Source organism: Takifugu rubripes, chromosome 17 (assembly GCF_901000725.2).
Source record: "Takifugu rubripes chromosome 17, fTakRub1.2, whole genome shotgun sequence".
NCBI lineage: Eukaryota > Metazoa > Chordata > Actinopteri > Tetraodontiformes > Tetraodontidae > Takifugu > Takifugu rubripes.
The window spans coordinates 71,687-89,520 of record NC_042301.1 but is presented as its reverse complement, the minus strand read 5'-3'; the positions used below and the strand labels follow the sequence as shown (position 1 = coordinate 89,520).

The window sequence follows — 17,834 nt, the reverse complement described above, 5'->3', positions numbered from 1 at the left end:
AGGAAGAAATATACAGCAGCGATCTCTAATTTACAATATACATTTATAAATGCGCATTAAAAACGTGCAGGAAAAAACAACGCAGGTTCTCATCGCTGTTTGTAACCATTTTAATTAAACGGACTGAAAAAAATCCCAATAAATAATAATCGACCAATTACAGTGCGGAGAACTTCAGGCATGGATATTAAAGTTCTATATTAGAGGGTTCGGATGGATTTAATCAATAAAGGCGAGTTTGTTCCGATGTTTCTAGCAATAAAAAAAATAAAAAGCGTTTAATTGTCTCGCATTTGCGCCAAGTTTCTGTTGTTTTGTTCTTTTGATTAAAGCGATCTCCGTTCCCATTGGACGAGGCTCTGCACGTCGATCACTGCGTGGATTCTGGAAGATTCGCCGATCCCAAAGTGCATGGATCCCCGTCCACGATCCACTGACGCAGAGTGGAAGCGGATCCCAGCCGGTGGGGGACGGATCCCGGTCCCGTCAGAGCCGCAGCAGCTGTCATGTGAACCAGCTGGACGGGCCAGGACGGGATAAAGAGCAGAATTACTCCCAGAAAGTGAGGTGAACTACGGGTCGTTGTTGGTAGTTTAGCAGAAAGTGACGGTCGTTCTGTGGCGTTAGCCGAGCAGCTAAATGTTAGCGCTACCGAATTAACTTGGATCTGGCTCCTGCCTCCGCCATTAGCTGATATTTTGCTGTTATTCTACACGGTGTTTCTGCTGCCGACGCCTGCGGTGCCGAACGGCTGCAGGTTCGGGTTTAGCCCCCAACAGTTGTGCGGCTGCGGGCCTGTGTAGCCGCCGACCGGGGACATTTAAACCGCCGACCCGACCGCTGTGAAGTTAGCTAACGTGATAGTTAGCTTAATGTAACTGAGCCTTTCTTTAAATGAGTCTTTATTGCGATGTCTCCTCACATTATGGGCATTTACCAAACAAGAAAAGGAGCAGCTCGGGCGTGTTAAATCTGAGATAGTTAGCCGGGGGAGCTAACAAGTTGTGCTATGCAGCCATTGCTGTGCATCAAAACAAAACGTAGGCTAGTTAACAGTTAGCAGCTCTGACAGACAACAAAGATCTGCCAGGCTCATTTGGCGACGCTGGCATTTATTTCAAACCGAGTTTAAAATTTCACTCGGAACGATTAAATAATGAATGTGGTCACACGGAGCCTCAAACAAAACTGAAAAAAAGTGATCTTGTAAAGTGTTAAAACAAAACAAGGCGTCCGGCTATAAATACGCGTCTAAACATAAGCTGGTTTCTCTTTACGAACGTCCTGGAGAGCTGTTATATAACCGCACAGCTCGCCATTATACTGTGGTTTGCGGGGAAAGGGTCCACATAAGGGAAGAGCGTTGGGCTTCGTCCGGGCCATCGCTCCTTTGTTTGAACCCCGGGTGAAGGCAGAGTTCCGATGGGATGGTTGGATGGGACAAAAACACGCCAAAAGCGCGCTGGTGCCGCGGAGCAGTGGCACAGACGTGTGTCGCGCCTCTACCCCCATCTAGTGGTCACTCTCACGAACAGCAGCCTACCGGAACACGTGCTGTTTCTTTTCAATACACCCCCAAAACTGCCCCTTTCTGCCAGCTTAGCCGGTGTAAAGGTGTCTCCTTCATGCGTGTCCATGTTCCCCCACCAGGGGCTGTTTTCCTGGCAGGATGGCGGCTGCAGAGGTGTTTACCCCTGCAAACCCCACCTGCAAGATTATGACCTTCCGGCCCACTATGGAAGAGTTCAGGGACTTCAACCAGTACCTGGTCTATATGGAGTCTCAGGGGGCACATCGAGCAGGTCTCGCTAAGGTATGGCGGACGCCACGTCACATCATGGGGGGGGGAGTGGACTATCCCTACAGCAGAGGCATTCAAATAAGAGGTTCTGTCTTCCTCAGGTGATTCCTCCAAAGGGCTGGAAGCCGCGGCGTACCTACGACGACATAGACGATTTGATGATAGATGCCCCCATCCAGCAGATGGTAGCGGGTCAGTCGGGGCTTTTCACCCAGTATAACATCCAGAAAAAGCCCCTCAGCGTGCAGGAGTTCAGGCGACTGGCCAACAGTGACATGTGAGTGTTCTACAGCTGCTTCATTCATGCTAAAGCTGCTAAAAAGCCCGTCTTTAAGTGGCTAATGACACCATCTAATCGGGGCTCACAGCATCGAGTCGGATCACATTTTAGTGCCGGATGTGGAATTTTTCTCAGTAACCTCATCCCAGCGAGTTTGTGGAGACCCCTACAAAGTTCGGGACGGGGGGCAGATCCAGACCCAGCTGGACCTGCGCAGACGTGCTTGTTGCATGGCTGTAGCACAGCCTCGTTAAAGTCAGACTCTAATTGAGGATGCCGTTGCAGGTACTGCACGCCGCGCTACCTGAATTATGAAGACCTGGAACGGAAATACTGGAAGAACCTCACGTTCGTCTCACCTATTTACGGCGCGGACGTGAGCGGCAGCCTTTACGACGAGGTGACCGGCTTTCTGCTCCTTACCTCGCCGACCTTGCAGAACATTAGACGCTAACTCTTGCTTTGATTGGTCCAGGGGGTAGAAGAGTGGAACATTGGCCACCTGAACTCCATCCTGGATGTGATCGAAGAGGACTGTGGTGTTTCCATCCAAGGGGTCAACACTCCTTACCTCTACTTTGGCATGTGGAAGACAACCTTCTCCTGGCACACGGAAGACATGGACCTGTACAGCATCAACTACCTCCACTTTGGAGAGCCCAAGTCCTGGTGTGTGTGGGGCAGCAGGTTATGAGTGTGTTGTGGGGGGGGAGCAAAGAGTCACGTGACTGGTGTGTGTGTGTGTTCTAAATGTTGTGCTGCAGGAGAGACGGGTGACAACATCCCGATCACACGGGGACCAGATGCATTTAGTTTTAAGTTGTGATGGAGGATTCTTTAGAATACAGAGAGCAGTGAGTCCTGGCACCCTGCAGGGCTCAGTGACAAAAACTAGCCCCCACACCCCTACCCCTGTTCTCTCACACACACACACACACACACGCGCGCAGCTGCACTTTTATCTTGCTGCTATTTTGACACCTGGTCCCTGAAGGGAAGCAGCTTAAAGAGGCATATCTCTGCCCCCTCCTCAGTCCCCTCCAACCCCCCCGTGTCACCTGTACCTGCGGTTCCCTCTGGGCCGCCCCTCCCCCGCCGCTCCTCTTGGCTGATGGGAGAAATGCTGCAGCCCTCAGGCTGCTGGTCAGACCTACTCTGCCTCAATACCTCAGTGGAAACTGTGGTTTCTTTCCATTGTATGTTTCTGTTAAATATACACCAGTGATACAGAAAATATGAGCCGAGGGAGTCAATTTAGAGCACGGTTTAATTGAAATGTCGTTATTGATGCCACAGAGTTGGAGTGAACGTATCCTCTCAGACGGACAGACAGACAGCTGCATGTCTCTCTCTTCACAGGTACGCCATCCCTCCGGAACATGGCAAGAGGCTGGAGCGGCTGGCAGCAGGTAGCCGAACCTTCCCCCCTCCTCTGTGTTCCCCTCCTGGATGAGATTAACCCTAACTTCAGTAATCACCGTTGGGATAATTAGGAAGAATTGTAGTGAGGAAATTAGCTCCTGGTCCAAAACGGCTGACACCTTCGCTGAGTGGCAAGTTGGAAAGGAAACGTGCACGGGTAGAGCGCACGGGTAGAGCGCACGGGTAGAGCGCACGGGAAGATCGTGCTGAGAACCTCATTATGGATCCACCTGACCAACCTTTGTTTGGCAGCAAATGTGTGTGACGGCCATTACTGAAAGGTGTGTGTGTGTGTCTGGTGTGTCTGTGTGTGTGTGCGCGTGCGTGCGTGCGCGTGCCCCTTCCTCAGGCTTCTTTCCCAACAGTTCTAAGGTGTGTGAGGCTTTTCTCCGACACAAGATGACGCTGATCTCTCCATCAATTCTAAAGAAGTACGGCATTCCCTTTGATAAGGTGAGTCTATGTTTCCAACGTTTGGGACTGACGACCTTTTAACCCCATGGGTTTAGTTTCCGTTGCTTGTCCCTGACCAGGTCTTGTAGCTACTCCGCTTCTCTCTCCATCCCAGATTACTCAGGAAACCGGAGAGTTCATGATCACCTTTCCTTACGGCTACCATGCTGGTTTTAATCATGGTTTCAACTGTGCCGAATCCACAAATTTTGCCACTGTGCGCTGGATAGACTACGGCAAGGTGGCTACACAGGTAGACTTCACTGCCATGTTCTTTCATGTTTGAAAAGAGGCGGCTGCTAAATTTAAAGTAAAGCAACAACCTGCACAAAGCTGCAACACAAGCGAGGCAACCTGTTCTTCTGTGTTTCTCCTCCAGTGTACTTGTAGTAAAGACATGGTTAAAATATCCATGGAACCCTTTGTAAAGCTTTTTCAACCTGATCGCTATGCTACCTGGATGCAAGGCAAGGACTCGATGCCTATTGACCACACCCATCCCACCCCTGGTACCACGCCGGAGCTGCAGAGCTGGCTGCAGAGACGGAGAAAGTCCAGACACACCAATAAGGGGTACGACTGGCTGACTAATGATCAGGCCTGTGGCTCAGTTCTCATGCAGTTTGTTCCCCTCCAGAAGCACACACTCTTGTTTGCGCTCCAAACGCCTCAGAACAACCGAAGAGCCCGTTGGCCTGGATGGGGGCCCAGTGTTGGGCAGCAGTAAGAAAGGCCTGGGCGGTTCTTCTGGGCCCAAGGTGAGAAAAGCTGCGGTGAGGTCCACCTGCAGGGAGGAGGACAAAGAGAAGGATTCCAGCTCCACGCACAGCCACTTCTCCGGTAGGAACCTCTGATGGCCTGTAAAGCTTTTCAGCTCTTACTTTGATCTGGAGAGTGCCGAGACGTCTGTGGGAGGATTTATCGTCGTTCTTTCTGCTGTTTTACGATGGTACGTTTCACATTTGGATCTTTGTCTTCAACAGGTGCGTGCAGACAGATGTGTGTGGTGAAGGTAAACCGCGTAGAGGGTGATTCTGTGAGACGTTCCAATAAAGAGCTCCTGCACAGCTCTTCACCAGTGAAGACTGACCCAACAGCAGAGACGGACCCCGGCCCCGACCCCGGCCCCAGCCCCGACCCCGACCCCGACCCCGGCCCCGGCCCCGGCCCCGGCCCCGGCCCCGGCCTCTTCCGTGGCTCAGGGGAGATGAACAGGACCGCTGAAGTCCCAGGGCAGTGGTCCAAGGCCACCCCGCTGCATCCTGGAACTAATGAAGAGCAGCGATCCTCTCACGAACAGCAAGACCTCCCAACATCTCAGGACGGCCTCATCAGGATTCCCACCCCGGAAGACCAAACGCTGCAGGTGGTTTTCCACACAACGGGCACTTGGAACAGCGAGGTGTGCTCGGGTCCCTCTGACTCTGCAACGCAAACATCCAGGAGGCAGGATACTTCCAGCCAAACTCCAAACTCTGAGGACAGTGTGGACACGGGTCCTGAGAGCGGTCCCAGCGCTGCTGAGCCAGACCTAAGTGACGCAGTCTGTGATTCCAAACGGTGCAAAACAGAGGCACTTCTGCACAAGCTCCAACCTGAGCCAGTAGGGGGGGGTAGTTCCCCACCACCTCACACACTCTCTCCCTCCAGACGCGATTGTAGTTTAGAACAAAATAGCAGCGAAGAAAACATTTTCCCTCCTCTTTTACAAATGAACAGCATTGATATGCCATTACTCAGCCCAGAGGCAGAAGATAAGCCCAGCATCTGTCTTTTACCCCCTGTACTGACTCAAGAGATGCCCTCTCTTACCCCAGCTCACGACGGGATACCCGCTGTCTCAAGGCTAACATCTTGTAGCAACCAGATCGCACCTGTTCTTCAGCGCGAGGTGCCAGCTGGCTCTCTGTCTTCCCACGCAGCCAAACGGGAAGATGACCATTCTGACGGCGTGAAGTCAGAACATGCCAACAGCTGGCATTTAGCATTAGCCACGTCTAGCTCGCATGGAAACCCAGCTAATGTAACTGCCAGTGTCACACACAGTGCAGCACCTGGTGATGTGCACGACGTGCTAAACAAGCCTGATAGTGCTGCAGAAACTGGACACACCGAAACAAAAAGGGTCTGCACCGAACAGGGGGGCGTTCCTCCCCACCGGCCCGTTCAGGACAAGACGCCACCATCAGAGCAGGACTACGTCTCATCCAAGCTCACAAACACAGATAAGCTGGAGCACCTGGGTCCCACAGTGGATGTGCTGAGTCGCAGCGCTGCTGCTTCTCTCTTGAATAGTGCCTCAGCCAATAACCCTTCCCCACCTTCTTCATTAGGTGCTGAAGCTGTCAGTCACTCGGGTTTAGAACTTCACCCCCCCCCAACATACTCGCATTGCTCTTCCTCCGCCACTTACATTGAGCCCAAGCCATTTTCCAGCAGCATATGGAGAAACTTAAATTCCCACAGTCCTGCAGTGCTCATCCAGAGCCTGAACCCTGAACTGTCTTCTGACTTCACGTCTTCTGACCCCTTACCCTACACTATTTGGACTGAACCCCAGTGCAAAGAGGTCACAGATCTGGAGAGCTCAGAACGTGAGCTCCATCTGTCGGGGAATCAGGAAGAGGAGGGCAGGCCTCTCACCTGGGCCCAGCTTGAACCCACCTCCCTGGTTTCAGTTGGGACTGCGGAGCCACTGGGGCTTTGTGGAGATTATGAACTCCACAGAAGGGAAGCGGAAGGGTCTGAGGCCCTTTCCCTGTGCACAGAACTGGGAAGGAAGATGGAGGAAGGGGAGATTCTCCAATCAGGGACTGTTGTTTCAGCACTGGTGAGAGGAGAGCACCACGAGGAAGGATCCGACCTGGAAGAAGGAGCATCTGATGCCGAGGAGCCAGAGGAACACTGTAATGTCAGGGAAGAGGAAAGCAGTGACTTGACTGATGAGGAGGAGGTGGAGGAAGCCTTCCATCACAACTACCAGTGTCCCGAGTTGGGTCTGGAACCGGGGGAGATTTGTGCTGTAAGTGCTCACTCGTGCAACAGCATGCGTGGTCTGTTGCTCAAATGTTACAGATAATACTCATTTTGGATCCTGCATGTCTGTTAAAGTACCCTGGACTGTCGTTGAAGAGGGCCACTAAAAGCTGGCGGCACCCACTCAGGAAACCGACTGCAAGAGCTGTGCCCACTGCAGTCAAGCAGCAGGCTGCCAGCGATGATGGTAGGCTGACGCACGCTCACGCACGCTCGCTCACGCACGCACGCTCACGCACGCACGCACGCTCACGCCTTAACACTTTACGCTCGCTCACAATGACGGACCATAAGTCCTGTCACCCCAGAGAGGTCATATTCACATGAACAGGGCTGAACGGAGCTGGAGCTCAGACTCCGCTCCACACTTGTTAGTTACCTTCAAAGACAGGTGGGCCTCCTCATCAACCAGAGACTAGCTTCACCTGTGCTGCAGCTAATTGAAGTGTGTCACTTCATGGACTGTTTTGATGGCACAGTTACAGAACAACCAGGAAACCATCTGCATCCTGAGCGGTTTTAATAAAAGAAGCAGCGTTCCATTAAACATGCAGTAAACATTGGTCCCGTCTCTGTTTAGAGCCCCCTGATGCTAACCCTGCAGAGGAGGGGGGGGAGCATGAGATGGAAGCGTGGGCCAAGCCCCTCGTCTACCTGTGGCAGAGCAGGAGGAGCTGCTTTCCTGCAGAGAGAGAGTACAACGCCCACGTGGCCACGCTGCAGCCTCACTGTGCCGTGTGCACGCTCTTCATGCCTTATTATCAGGTACAGCGACACAAAAGGGAGACGCATGTAATGTGCTCTCAAGCCCCCACAGCTCTACAATGGAAAGAAAAACTGTTTGGTGCATTTGTAGAAAGCAGTGAGTTGTTAAGTGATGCATCAGTAATCCGCCACCTGTTGCATTTTGGTGAAGGATCCTCTATAGGGCCCGATGCATTTTTATTTTATTTTTTGCAGCCTGAAGACAAAGCAGATGATGGTGTCCTGTCAGCTAATGACTTCCCCGAGTCTTCCTCTCCAGCGGAGGTACCTGAGGCTCCCCATAGTGGTCTGAGAAGGACCAAGCCCCTAATCCCAGAGATCTGCTTTTCCTTCCGGGAGCAAAACTGTCCCCCGACTCCCACCAACCCTCTGCTGCAAGAAGATGGCACCTCCCCGCTGCTCACCTGCCAGGGCTGTTGTCTGCAGGTCCATGCAAGTAGGTATCTGAAGCAGTGAGGGATCTTACCTGGACACCTGCAGGAATCTGTGGGGTGACGCCACATCAAAGCTCTGATGCCGAGTGTCTCTTCAGCATCAAAGCTCTGATGCCGAGTGTCTCTTCAGCATCAAAGCTCTGATGCCGAGTGTCTCTTCAGCATCAAAGCTCTGATGCCGAGTGACTCTTCAGCATCAAAGCTCTGATGCCGAGTGTCTCTTCAGCATCAAAGCTCTGATGCCGAGTGTCTCTTCAGCATCAAAGCTCTGATGCCGAGTGTCTCTTCAACATCAAAGCTCTGATGCCCGAGTGTCTCTTCAGCATCAAAGCTCTGATGCCGAGTGTCCTCTTCAACATCAAAGCTCTGATGCCGAGTGTCTCTTCAGCATCAAAGCGTCTGATGCCGAGTGTCTTCTTCAGCATCAAAGCTCTGATGCCGAGTGTCTCTTCAGCATCAAAGCTCTGATGCCGAGTGTCTCTTCAGCATCAAAGCTCTGATGCCGAGTGTCTCTTCAGCATCAAAGCTCTGATGCCGAGTGTCTCTTCAGCATCAAAGCTCTGATGCCGAGTGTCTCTTCAGCATCAAAGCTCTGATGCCGAGTGTCTCTTCAGCATCAAAGCTCTGATGCTGAGTGTCTCTTCAGCATCATCATCAGAGGGTCACCAGGTTTCAGTCCTGACTGGCAGCGTTAGAACCTTTATTCCCTCTCTTTGGGTTCCCCATCACTTAAATGTGTTCACCACATGCTCATCCTGACCCAAACCCCAGCTAGTTCTCTCACACCCTCTTTAAACACCCAGGAGATTTTCTGTTCCACCAGACGTGCAGACAGAACACACTCGCTACACACTCAGCCAGTACCTCCCCCTCCCAGCCGGGCTCCTGCACACACGCACATGCGCTTCCTCCTCTGTCCCAAATCCAGAGCTTTAAAGTGACCAGTCACTTTCAGCCCCTCGTGCTTCACTGCCGCCACCGTTTTCCTTCTGAGGAGCTGGTATTTTCCAACCTCACCAGCCTGGAAGTGGGTCAGAACACGATCCTGAAGGACCCACAGGTGCTGACCCCTCTCCTGGGACGGACAGACGGGCCACAGATACAGAGAACGTCATTACCTTCAGTACCATGAGACCAGAACGAAAGCATCCAGAATAACTATTGTGGAACAACTATTGTGGAACAACTATTGTGGAACAACTATTGTAGAACAACTATTGTAGAACAACTATTGTAGAACAACTATTGTAGAACAACTATTGTGGAACAACTATTGTAGAACAACTATTGTGGAACAACTATTGTAGAACAACTATTGTAGAACAACTATTGTGGAACAACGATTGTAGAACAACGATTGTAGAACAACTATTGTAGAACAACTATTGTGGAACAACTATTGTAGAACAACTATTGTGGAACAACGATTGTAGAACAACTATTGTAGAACAACTATTGTGGAACAACTATTGTGGAACAACTATTGTAGAATAACTATTGTAGAATAACCATGCTCCTCGCTCTGCTTCTAGGTTTAACCTTCTTACCTTACACCTTTAGAATAATGATATTTTTGTCTTTATTCTCTTCCTGACCATTTTCCTTTCCCCCAGCTCATTTCAGGCCCCTGTGTGAGCCTTTGCTGGGGGGTACATCTTGTACCCGTCCTGGAACCTTCCCCTGCTACCAAAACACCTCCCATGTGTTGTCCACACTGACCTTTGACCCGAGAACCTTCTGCTTCTCCACTCAGGCCCCTACGAACCCATTTATTGTTCTCTTTAGCAATAATTCTTACAGAAATGTTCAGGGCACAAACAGGAGCCACGCGTTAAGTGGATTTAGTTGTTCTTCATACCACCTTATGGAACCTCTGGTTCTTCCAACCTTTTTTCTGGCTTTACCACAATCATTCCTTTGCACACACACACTGGCTCAAATTTCCCTGGGTCTGCAATAATGTGCACGTCTCCGTGACACAAGAGCAGCTTTCTGTTTTCTAATCTGTGGAACGTCTGTGGCTGTGGACGTTCCCCCTCCGTCAGCCTGCTGTTTACTGGGAACGGGACTCAATTCTGTCTGTTTCCAGCACCTTGTTCAGTTACAGCTGAGTGATTGACACTATCAGCGACGATATCCTGTTGATCCATATGTCCTTTAGGTTGCTATGGAGTTGCTGCAAATGACGTCGGCAAACAGTGGTCCTGCGATCGCTGCAGGGAAGGAGTTTTCACGGCAGTAAGTCGGAGTTCCACGTCTTCCGATTGCTCCACAACTTGTAGATTTGATACTTGCACAGTCAACAAACCGAATTAGTAAAGTGATAATCCCACTTTTGACTGCATTAGTGGGGGGGTCAGAAACACTAGTGGGGGTTTTAACAAATATATGGCATGTGTGGAAAGGTTTCCATTTTACAGGCATATGTCAGAGCCATGAAGTACACACTTGTCAAGTCTTTGCCGTCCACGGCACTCAGTCGTATTATTGATCAATCAACCACACAGCTTCCAAAATCCTCATTTTTCCCGTTATTGTGGCTTCAGTATGGTGTTGTTATTCCTTAAAGTTCACTTCTAATCTCCTCACATATGGTTCTCTCTTTAAAAGTGTGAGTAGGAGCAAAAGAGAGTAACAGTAGATGGTGCAGGGGGAAAAAGCACCATGCTAATAATTAGCATGTTTGATGGCTAGAGTTGATGGAATTTCATTGCTTCCCATAGGAATGCTGTCTTTGTAACCTCAGAGGTGGAGCACTAAAGAGAACCCACAATGACAAGTGAGGACAGCTTTTTGTTCTGTGACTATCTCTGCTCGATCCTCTCAGCCAGATTCATTTCCTATCTAATCATCATTATGTGCACGTTTGTTTGTGTTTGGTGCATTTAGGTGGGCTCATGTGATGTGTGCAGTAGCGTTGCCAGAGGTGAGGTTCACCAATGAAGCCAGCAGAGGTCCCATTGACACCAGCAGAGTCCCGATGCAGAGATATAAACTGGTGAGGACACACAAACACATCCAGACGGAGTTCTGGAATTCCCAGGTCCTTGAGGACCGGCACAGTCTAATTAATGAAGTCTTCATCGTTCTAATTAACAATGTGAGATGAGCATGTCTGCAATCACAGCTGGATAATTAAACACTGGTTGGTGGGTGTCGGGGGGTGTGTAGGGCTGTGTGCGTGTGGGTGGCTGTAATTGTGTAGTTATGTGTGTGCATCTGTTGTGTGGGCGTGGTTAACAAGAGAGCTGACACGTTGCTATTGTAGTTAGCGCTCTGCTGCAGACACCAGCACTTTCACGCTGCTTCACACTGGAATCTGTTGCATTATCTAGATAAAATGACCGATGGCGACCGTACGCCATAGCGCCACGCAAACGTCCCCGCCGCCTTGCACCAGCTCTTCAGCCTCTGCTGCCGCTGCTCGAACGCCCTCTGGTGGCCGTGAATATCCAATCAAATTCAGAAAAATGTGTTTATCCTGGTGGGAAAAAGGAGCCGCTTATGCAGAATTTACCGATTGGCACCTTCAGCCCTCCAGGCCTCCAGCCCAGGCCTTCAGGGCCGAGGGAGTAGCTCGGAGCTTGGACCTGGTTTGTTTCTGCTGTCAGCAGCCAGGCCACAAGGCTTCGTGTGCCCTGTATGCGAAGCCAAGCTCGCTAGTTTCTGCTGCAGCGCCTATACCTACACGACGTGGTAGTATTCAGCGACACCTGGGAAGAGCATGTTCAGCATCTATCGCTGGTCCTTGGGAAGGTACGGAGAGCTGGGTCGGTGCTGAACAAGTGTGAGCGGGCACAGCAGGAACCTGGGATAGCAACTGGGGAAGCAAAGGGCCGCTACGAATGATAAGGTGGAAGCTATCAAGAACTATGGTCCACCAGGTACCATGAAATAGGCGCGGCCCTTCTTGGGATTAGTCAGCTGATATTGGGGATTTGACCCCGGTCGGCCACCGTTGCTGCTCACCTGTGTCCTTCACCTGTCCTCCAGACTTCAGCCAGGTTTCTGGTCCAGGCGGCCTCAGCAGTTGTCCTTGGGGCAGTGTTAGCACAGGGAGAGCCTGGGGAAGAAGGTCCAATTCTGTGGGACGCCAGTTTGATCCGGACACCGAGCAGTGTTTGGAATGCTGAATGATTTCCACTAAAATACTGTATCGACATTCCAGGGGGCAGCTGTTTTGTGCATGTCTAAGACGTTTGCTGAATCAGCTACATTTAGACGTAAAACTAAAAAGAACCTCAAATATTCTCTAAAATGTCGGCAAGTTAATGATTAATTCAAATATTTGGTAGGTATTTATTTGCATATTTCATGGATCGTTAATAAGAAACGTGCACATGTGAGTATGAGGACGCAGACTGTCACAGATTAGCATGGATATAGAAACGTCCTCTTTTGAATGTTCAGTTTTTAAACATGTGATTTGGTGCTTGTGTTGGACCCACTGGCCCTGCAGCAGCCTGGGACATTCATAATTTAATATCGTACAAACACACTCACACGTAGCCGGAGCATCCATAATTTACTGTGGGAATGTTCTTAAACGCATGGCTCGCCACAGCCACCCCGGTACACCCGGAGAGGACGGGCCGGGGAAAAGTGGGTTAGCCATAAACTAGCTCACTAACCAACAGATCCACCATGAAGCCAGTCCTTCTCACAGCAGGACCACGAAACACACTTTTATACCAATACACACACACGCATGCGCGTCAGTCAGAATCTTATCACGTTGGCCTCAATACGTGGACAAGACGGGCCGCTATGTTCGTCAGCTCGCTGCTGTCCATAATAGAGGAGCTCTGGGAAAAGCCTTGAAAATGTAGGCCATGCTAGTCACCAGGACAGGCGCGGAGCAGTACCTGGTGCAACCGGAGGGGGGCAGCAGAGACCCCTTAAAGCACAGGTGGGTTAGAGCTTTTGTCAGTCATTGGGGATCAAAGATTCACTCTAATTCCTTTTCACAGTGGGGAGGGACGGGGGGAAGGAGGGACGGGGGGAAGGAGGGACGGGGGAAGGAGGGAAGGAGGGACGGGGGAAGGAGGGAAGGAGGGACCGGGGGAAGGAGGGACGGGGGAAGGAGGAAGGAGGGACGGGGGAAGGAGGGACGGGGGAAGGAGGGACGGGGGACCGGGGGAAGGAGGGAAGGAGGGACGGGGGGAAGGAGGGACGGGGAAGGAGGGAAGGAGGGACGGGGGAAGGAGGGGACGGGGGAAGGAGGGAAGGAGGGACGGGGGACCGGGGGAAGGAGGGAAGGAGGGACGGGGACGGGGGGAAGGAGGGAAGGAGGGACGGGGGACGGGGGAAGGAGGGAAGGAGGGACGGGGACGGGTTTTAACAACACAGGAGGGGAACAGGCTTGATGGGGCATCTGGGGCAGAAACCAGGGGAGGGCTTTAAAAATGTAGGCCTAAGTGTGTTCGTGCACCTCCTGAGTACTGGTGGTCCAGGAGAAAGCAGGACAAGGAGGCTGCAGCGGCACCGTGGATGATGTCATGGGAATGGCTCTAGTTCAGATCCGGGGAACGCCGTGGCGTTAGATACCCGAGACCTTTAGACCAGAACCAGGGAACCGGCTGGAGGTCCGCTCTGAATGAGAGGTTCCTTTGTTGCACCTTCAAGTCTCACTGAGTGAAACGCTCGATTCCATTTTAACGAACTGTTATTATGTTGTGGCTCCATCAATGATTGATGGATGGATGGAAGCAGCACAGGTGCATCTTTAGGCCGTTGGCCTGCAGGAGTCACCACTTGGTGGCGCTCACGCTCCCTCTCTTCCTGTTTGCAGAGGTGCATCTACTGTCGCAAGCGCTGCTCAGGAAAGCGGCCGTCTGGCGCCTGCATCCAGTGCTCCTGTGGCCGGTGTCCCACCTCCTTCCACGTGACCTGCGCCCACTCTGCCGGGGTCGTCATGGAGCCCGACGACTGGCCGTACGTGGTGTCCATCACCTGCCACAGGCACCAGCCACGCAGCTCCTCGGCTGTAAGTTGCTCCATGAACCCCCCACCTAGTTCCAGGAACGGCTAACGGCTAACGGCTAACGGCTGTACCCTGATCACCTGTGTCTCATCTCCCGGCTCAGAAGCAGCGAGCGTGCCAAACCTCCATCTCTCTGGGCCAGACGGTCATCTCCAAACACAAGAACCTGCGCTACTACAGCTCAAGGGTCACTCAGATCAGCTCCCAGACCTTTCTACGAGGTCATGTTGATGATGGCTCCTTCTCCAATGACACCTACCCTGAGGATATAGTGGTGAGGCTCCTCCCTGTGGGGCTCCGCAGCAGCACCGGCTTCATCTCAGCCTCTGCTTCCATCAGGAGACTCACAGACGCCTTCTGTCACCTTTAGAGTCGCGATTGTGTCCACTTGGGTCCTCCTGAAGTCGGGGAACCTGTCCAGGTGAAATGGCCAGATGGACTCTTCTATGGTGCCAAATACCTGGGCTCCAACATCTCCTACATGTACCAGGTATGAGAGCAACACCTCCGACCTCCTTTTGTGGCAGCTGGATCCGGACCTTTCATGGGGTCATCTGGACCCTGGACCCCACCCAGAACCACTGAGGGTGTGGAAGAAGTAAAAGGGCACTTGAGCCAGGGTTAGGGTAGGAAGGAAAGGAAATAGGGAGGAAGGAAGAAGAGGAAGGGAGATAGTGGAGAGAAGCGAGGGAAGGAGAGGAGTGTAAGAGGAAGGGAAAGAAGAAGGAAGGGAGATGAGTGGAGAGAGCGAGGGTGAAGGAGGAGGTGAAGAAAGGAAGGAAAGAAGTAGGAAGGGAGATGAGTGGAGAGAGTGAGGAAGGAGGTGAAGAAGGAAGGGAGATGAGTGGAGAGAGCGAGGGAAGGAGGAGGTGAAGAAGGAAGAAAGAAGTAGGAAGGGAGGATGAGTGGAGAGGAGTGAGGAAGGAGGTGAGGAAGGAAGGAGATGAGTGGAGGAGAGCGAGGGAAGGAGGTGAAGTAGGAAGGGAGATGAGTGGAGGAAGGAGGAGGTGAAGAAGGAAGGAAAGAAGGTAGGAAGAAGTGGAGGATGAGTGGAGAGAGTGAGGGAAGAGGTGAAGAAGGAAGGGAGATGAGGGAGAGAGCCAGGGAAGGAGGTGAAGTAGGAAGGGAGATGAGTGGAGAGAGCCAGGGAAGGAGGTGAGAAGGAAGGAAAGAAGTAGGAAGGGAGATGAGTGGAGAGAGTGAGGGAAGGAGGTGAAGAAGGAAGGGAGATGAGTGGAGAGAGTGAGGGAAGGAGGTGAAGTAGGAAGGGAGATGAGTGGAGGGAGTGAGGGAAGGAGGTGAAGTAGGAAGGGAGATGAGTGGAGGGAAGGAGGAGGTGAAGAAGGAAGGAAAGAAGTAGGAAGGGAGATGAGTGGAGGAGAGTGAGGGAAGGAGGTGAAGAAGGAAGGGAGAATGAGTGGAGAGAGTGAGGGAAGGAGGGCTGAAGTAGGAAGGGAGATGAGTGGAGGGAAGGAGGAGGTGAAGAAGGAAGAAAGAAGTAGGAAGGGAGATGAGTGGAGAGAGAGGGAGGGAAGGAGGTGAGAAGGAAGGAAGGGAGATGAGTGGAGAGAGCCAGGGAGGAGGTGAAGTAGGAAGGGAGATGAGTGGAGAGAGTGAGGGAAGGAGGTGAAGAAGGAAGGGAGATGAGTGGAGAGAGCGAGGGAAGGAGGAGGTGACACTCTGCATTATTCAAACCCACTGAAATATTCACAGTTGTGCCGGTTCCACTTAAAGCTTTATTTAGTTTGTGGGCGTCACCATGAGCTCCAGGCAGATGCACCCGTGACGCACAGGCTGGGAGGAAGTCGGGTCGGTGGTAGAACCGGCCGTGGGAGGAAGTCGGGTCGGTGGTAGAACCGGGCCTGAAAACTTCCTTGACTTCCCTTCACGTTGTGCACGTGGACGTGCTCTTACGTGCACGGTTGGACTTTTCCCCCCACCATTTTCCCTGGGAGCCAACGCTTCCCCACTGTTCTTAATCCAGTTGGGGGTTCTGACCCGTCTCAACGGGACCAACATGGTTCCCTCAGGATGTGTGAACGAGCGTCACCATTTGTTCTGTTAGGTCCAGGTGTCCAGTGTAGAGGACTGAGACCCACTTCCTGTTCTGTTCGGTCCAGGTGTCCAGTGTAGAGGACTGAGACCCACTTCCTGTTCTGTTCGGTCCAGGTGTCCAGTGTAGAGGACTGAGACCCACTTCCTGTTCTGTTCGGTCCAGGTGTCCAGTTGAGGACTGAGACCCACTTCCTGTTCTGTTAGGTCCAGGTGTCAGTGTAGAGGACTGAGACCCACTTCCTGTTCGTTCAGTCCAGGTGTCCAGTGTAGAGGACTGAGATCCACTTCCTGTTCTGTTCGGTCCAGGTGTCCAGTGTAGAGACTGAGACCCACTTCCTGTTCTGTTAGGTCCAGGTGTCCAGTGTAAGGACTGAGACCCACTTCCTGTTCTGTTCAGTCCAGGTGTCCAGTGTAGAGGACTGAGATCCACTTCCTGTTCTGTTCGGTCCAGGTGTCCAGTGTAGAGGACTGAGACCCACTTCCTGTTCTGTTCGGTCCAGGTGTCCAGTGTAGAGGACTGAGACCCACTTCCTGTTCTGTTAGGTCCAGGTGTCCAGTGTAGAGGACTGAGACCCACTTCCTGTTCTGTTCAGTCCAGTGTCCAGTGTAGAGGACTGAGATCCACTTCCTGTTCTGTTCGGTTCGTCCAGGTGTCCAGTGTAGAGGACTGAGACCCACTTCCTGTTCTGTTCGGTCCAGGTGTCCAGTGTAGAGGACTGAGATCCACTTCCTGTTCTGTTTCAGGTGGAGTTTGAGGACGGGTCTCAGGTGCTGGCGAAAAGAGAAGACGTCTACACTTTAGACGAAGATCTGCCTAAAAAGGTGAAACGCAGGCTTGTAAGTATGAGACTTGCTGAGCCACACACCTGTGTAGCAGTAGACGCGCTGCCAATCACCTGTGTAGCAGGTAGACGCGCTGCCAATCACCTGTGTAGCAGGTAGACGCGCTGCCATCACCTGTGTAGCAGGTAGACGCGCTGCCAATCACCTGTGTAGCAGGTAGACGCGCTGCCAATCACCTGTGTAGCAGGTAGACGCGCTGCCAATCACCTGTGTAGCAGGTAGACGCGCTGCCAATCACCTGTGTAGCAGGTAGACGCGCTGCCAATCACCTGTGTAGCAGGTAGACGCGCTGCCAATCACCTGTGTAGCAGGTAGACGCGCTGCCACACACCTGTGTAGCAGTAGACGCGCTGCCAATCACCTGTGTAGCAGCTAGACGCGCTGCCAATCACCTGTGTAGCAGGTAGACGCGCTGCCAATCACCTGTGTAGCGGTAGACGCGCTGCCAATCACCTGTGTAGCAGCTAGACGCGCTGCCAATCACCTGTGTAGCAGCTAGACGCGCTGCCAATCACCTGTGTAGCAGCTAGACGCGCTGCCAATCACCTGTGTAGCAGGTAGACGCGCTGCCACACACCTGTGTAGCAGGTAGACGCGCTGCCACTCACCTGTGTAGCAGGTAGACGCGCTGCCACACACCTGTGTAGCAGGTAGACGCGCTGCCACCACCTGTGTAGCAGGTAGACGCGCTGCCACACACCTGTGTAGCAGGTAGACCGCTGCCAATCACCTGTGTAGCAGGTAGACGCGCTGCCAATCACC

The 17,834-nt window shown here is 52.2% G+C and overlaps 1 protein-coding gene and 1 long non-coding RNA gene across 2 annotated transcripts; one reads left to right on the top strand and one right to left on the bottom strand.

Annotated features, from left to right (window-relative positions):
* The first annotated feature begins 72 nt into the window (after positions 1 to 72).
* kdm4c (lysine (K)-specific demethylase 4C) lies at positions 73 to 17,270 on the top strand. Its single transcript, XM_029850208.1, has 22 exons — positions 73 to 567; positions 1,651 to 1,813; positions 1,903 to 2,078; positions 2,367 to 2,481; positions 2,557 to 2,750; positions 3,441 to 3,490; positions 3,853 to 3,956; positions 4,072 to 4,209; positions 4,336 to 4,529; positions 4,594 to 4,796; positions 4,940 to 6,978; positions 7,068 to 7,179; positions 7,573 to 7,757; positions 7,953 to 8,193; positions 10,353 to 10,429; positions 10,915 to 10,970; positions 11,081 to 11,189; positions 13,983 to 14,177; positions 14,278 to 14,448; positions 14,545 to 14,664; positions 16,974 to 17,125; positions 17,187 to 17,270. The coding sequence occupies exons 2-22, from the start codon at positions 1,670 to 1,672 to the stop codon at positions 17,230 to 17,232; spliced, it is 4,821 nt and encodes a 1,606-aa protein (XP_029706068.1). The 5' UTR covers positions 73 to 567; positions 1,651 to 1,669; the 3' UTR covers positions 17,233 to 17,270.
* LOC115253190 (uncharacterized) lies at positions 3,331 to 8,032 on the bottom strand. The gene is made up of 3 exons (XR_003891466.1): positions 7,890 to 8,032; positions 7,372 to 7,811; positions 3,331 to 3,526 (listed from the first exon to the last, which is right to left on the bottom strand). It is a non-coding gene; the product is annotated as an uncharacterized lncRNA (long non-coding RNA).
* Positions 17,271 to 17,834: the final 564 nt, after the last annotated feature.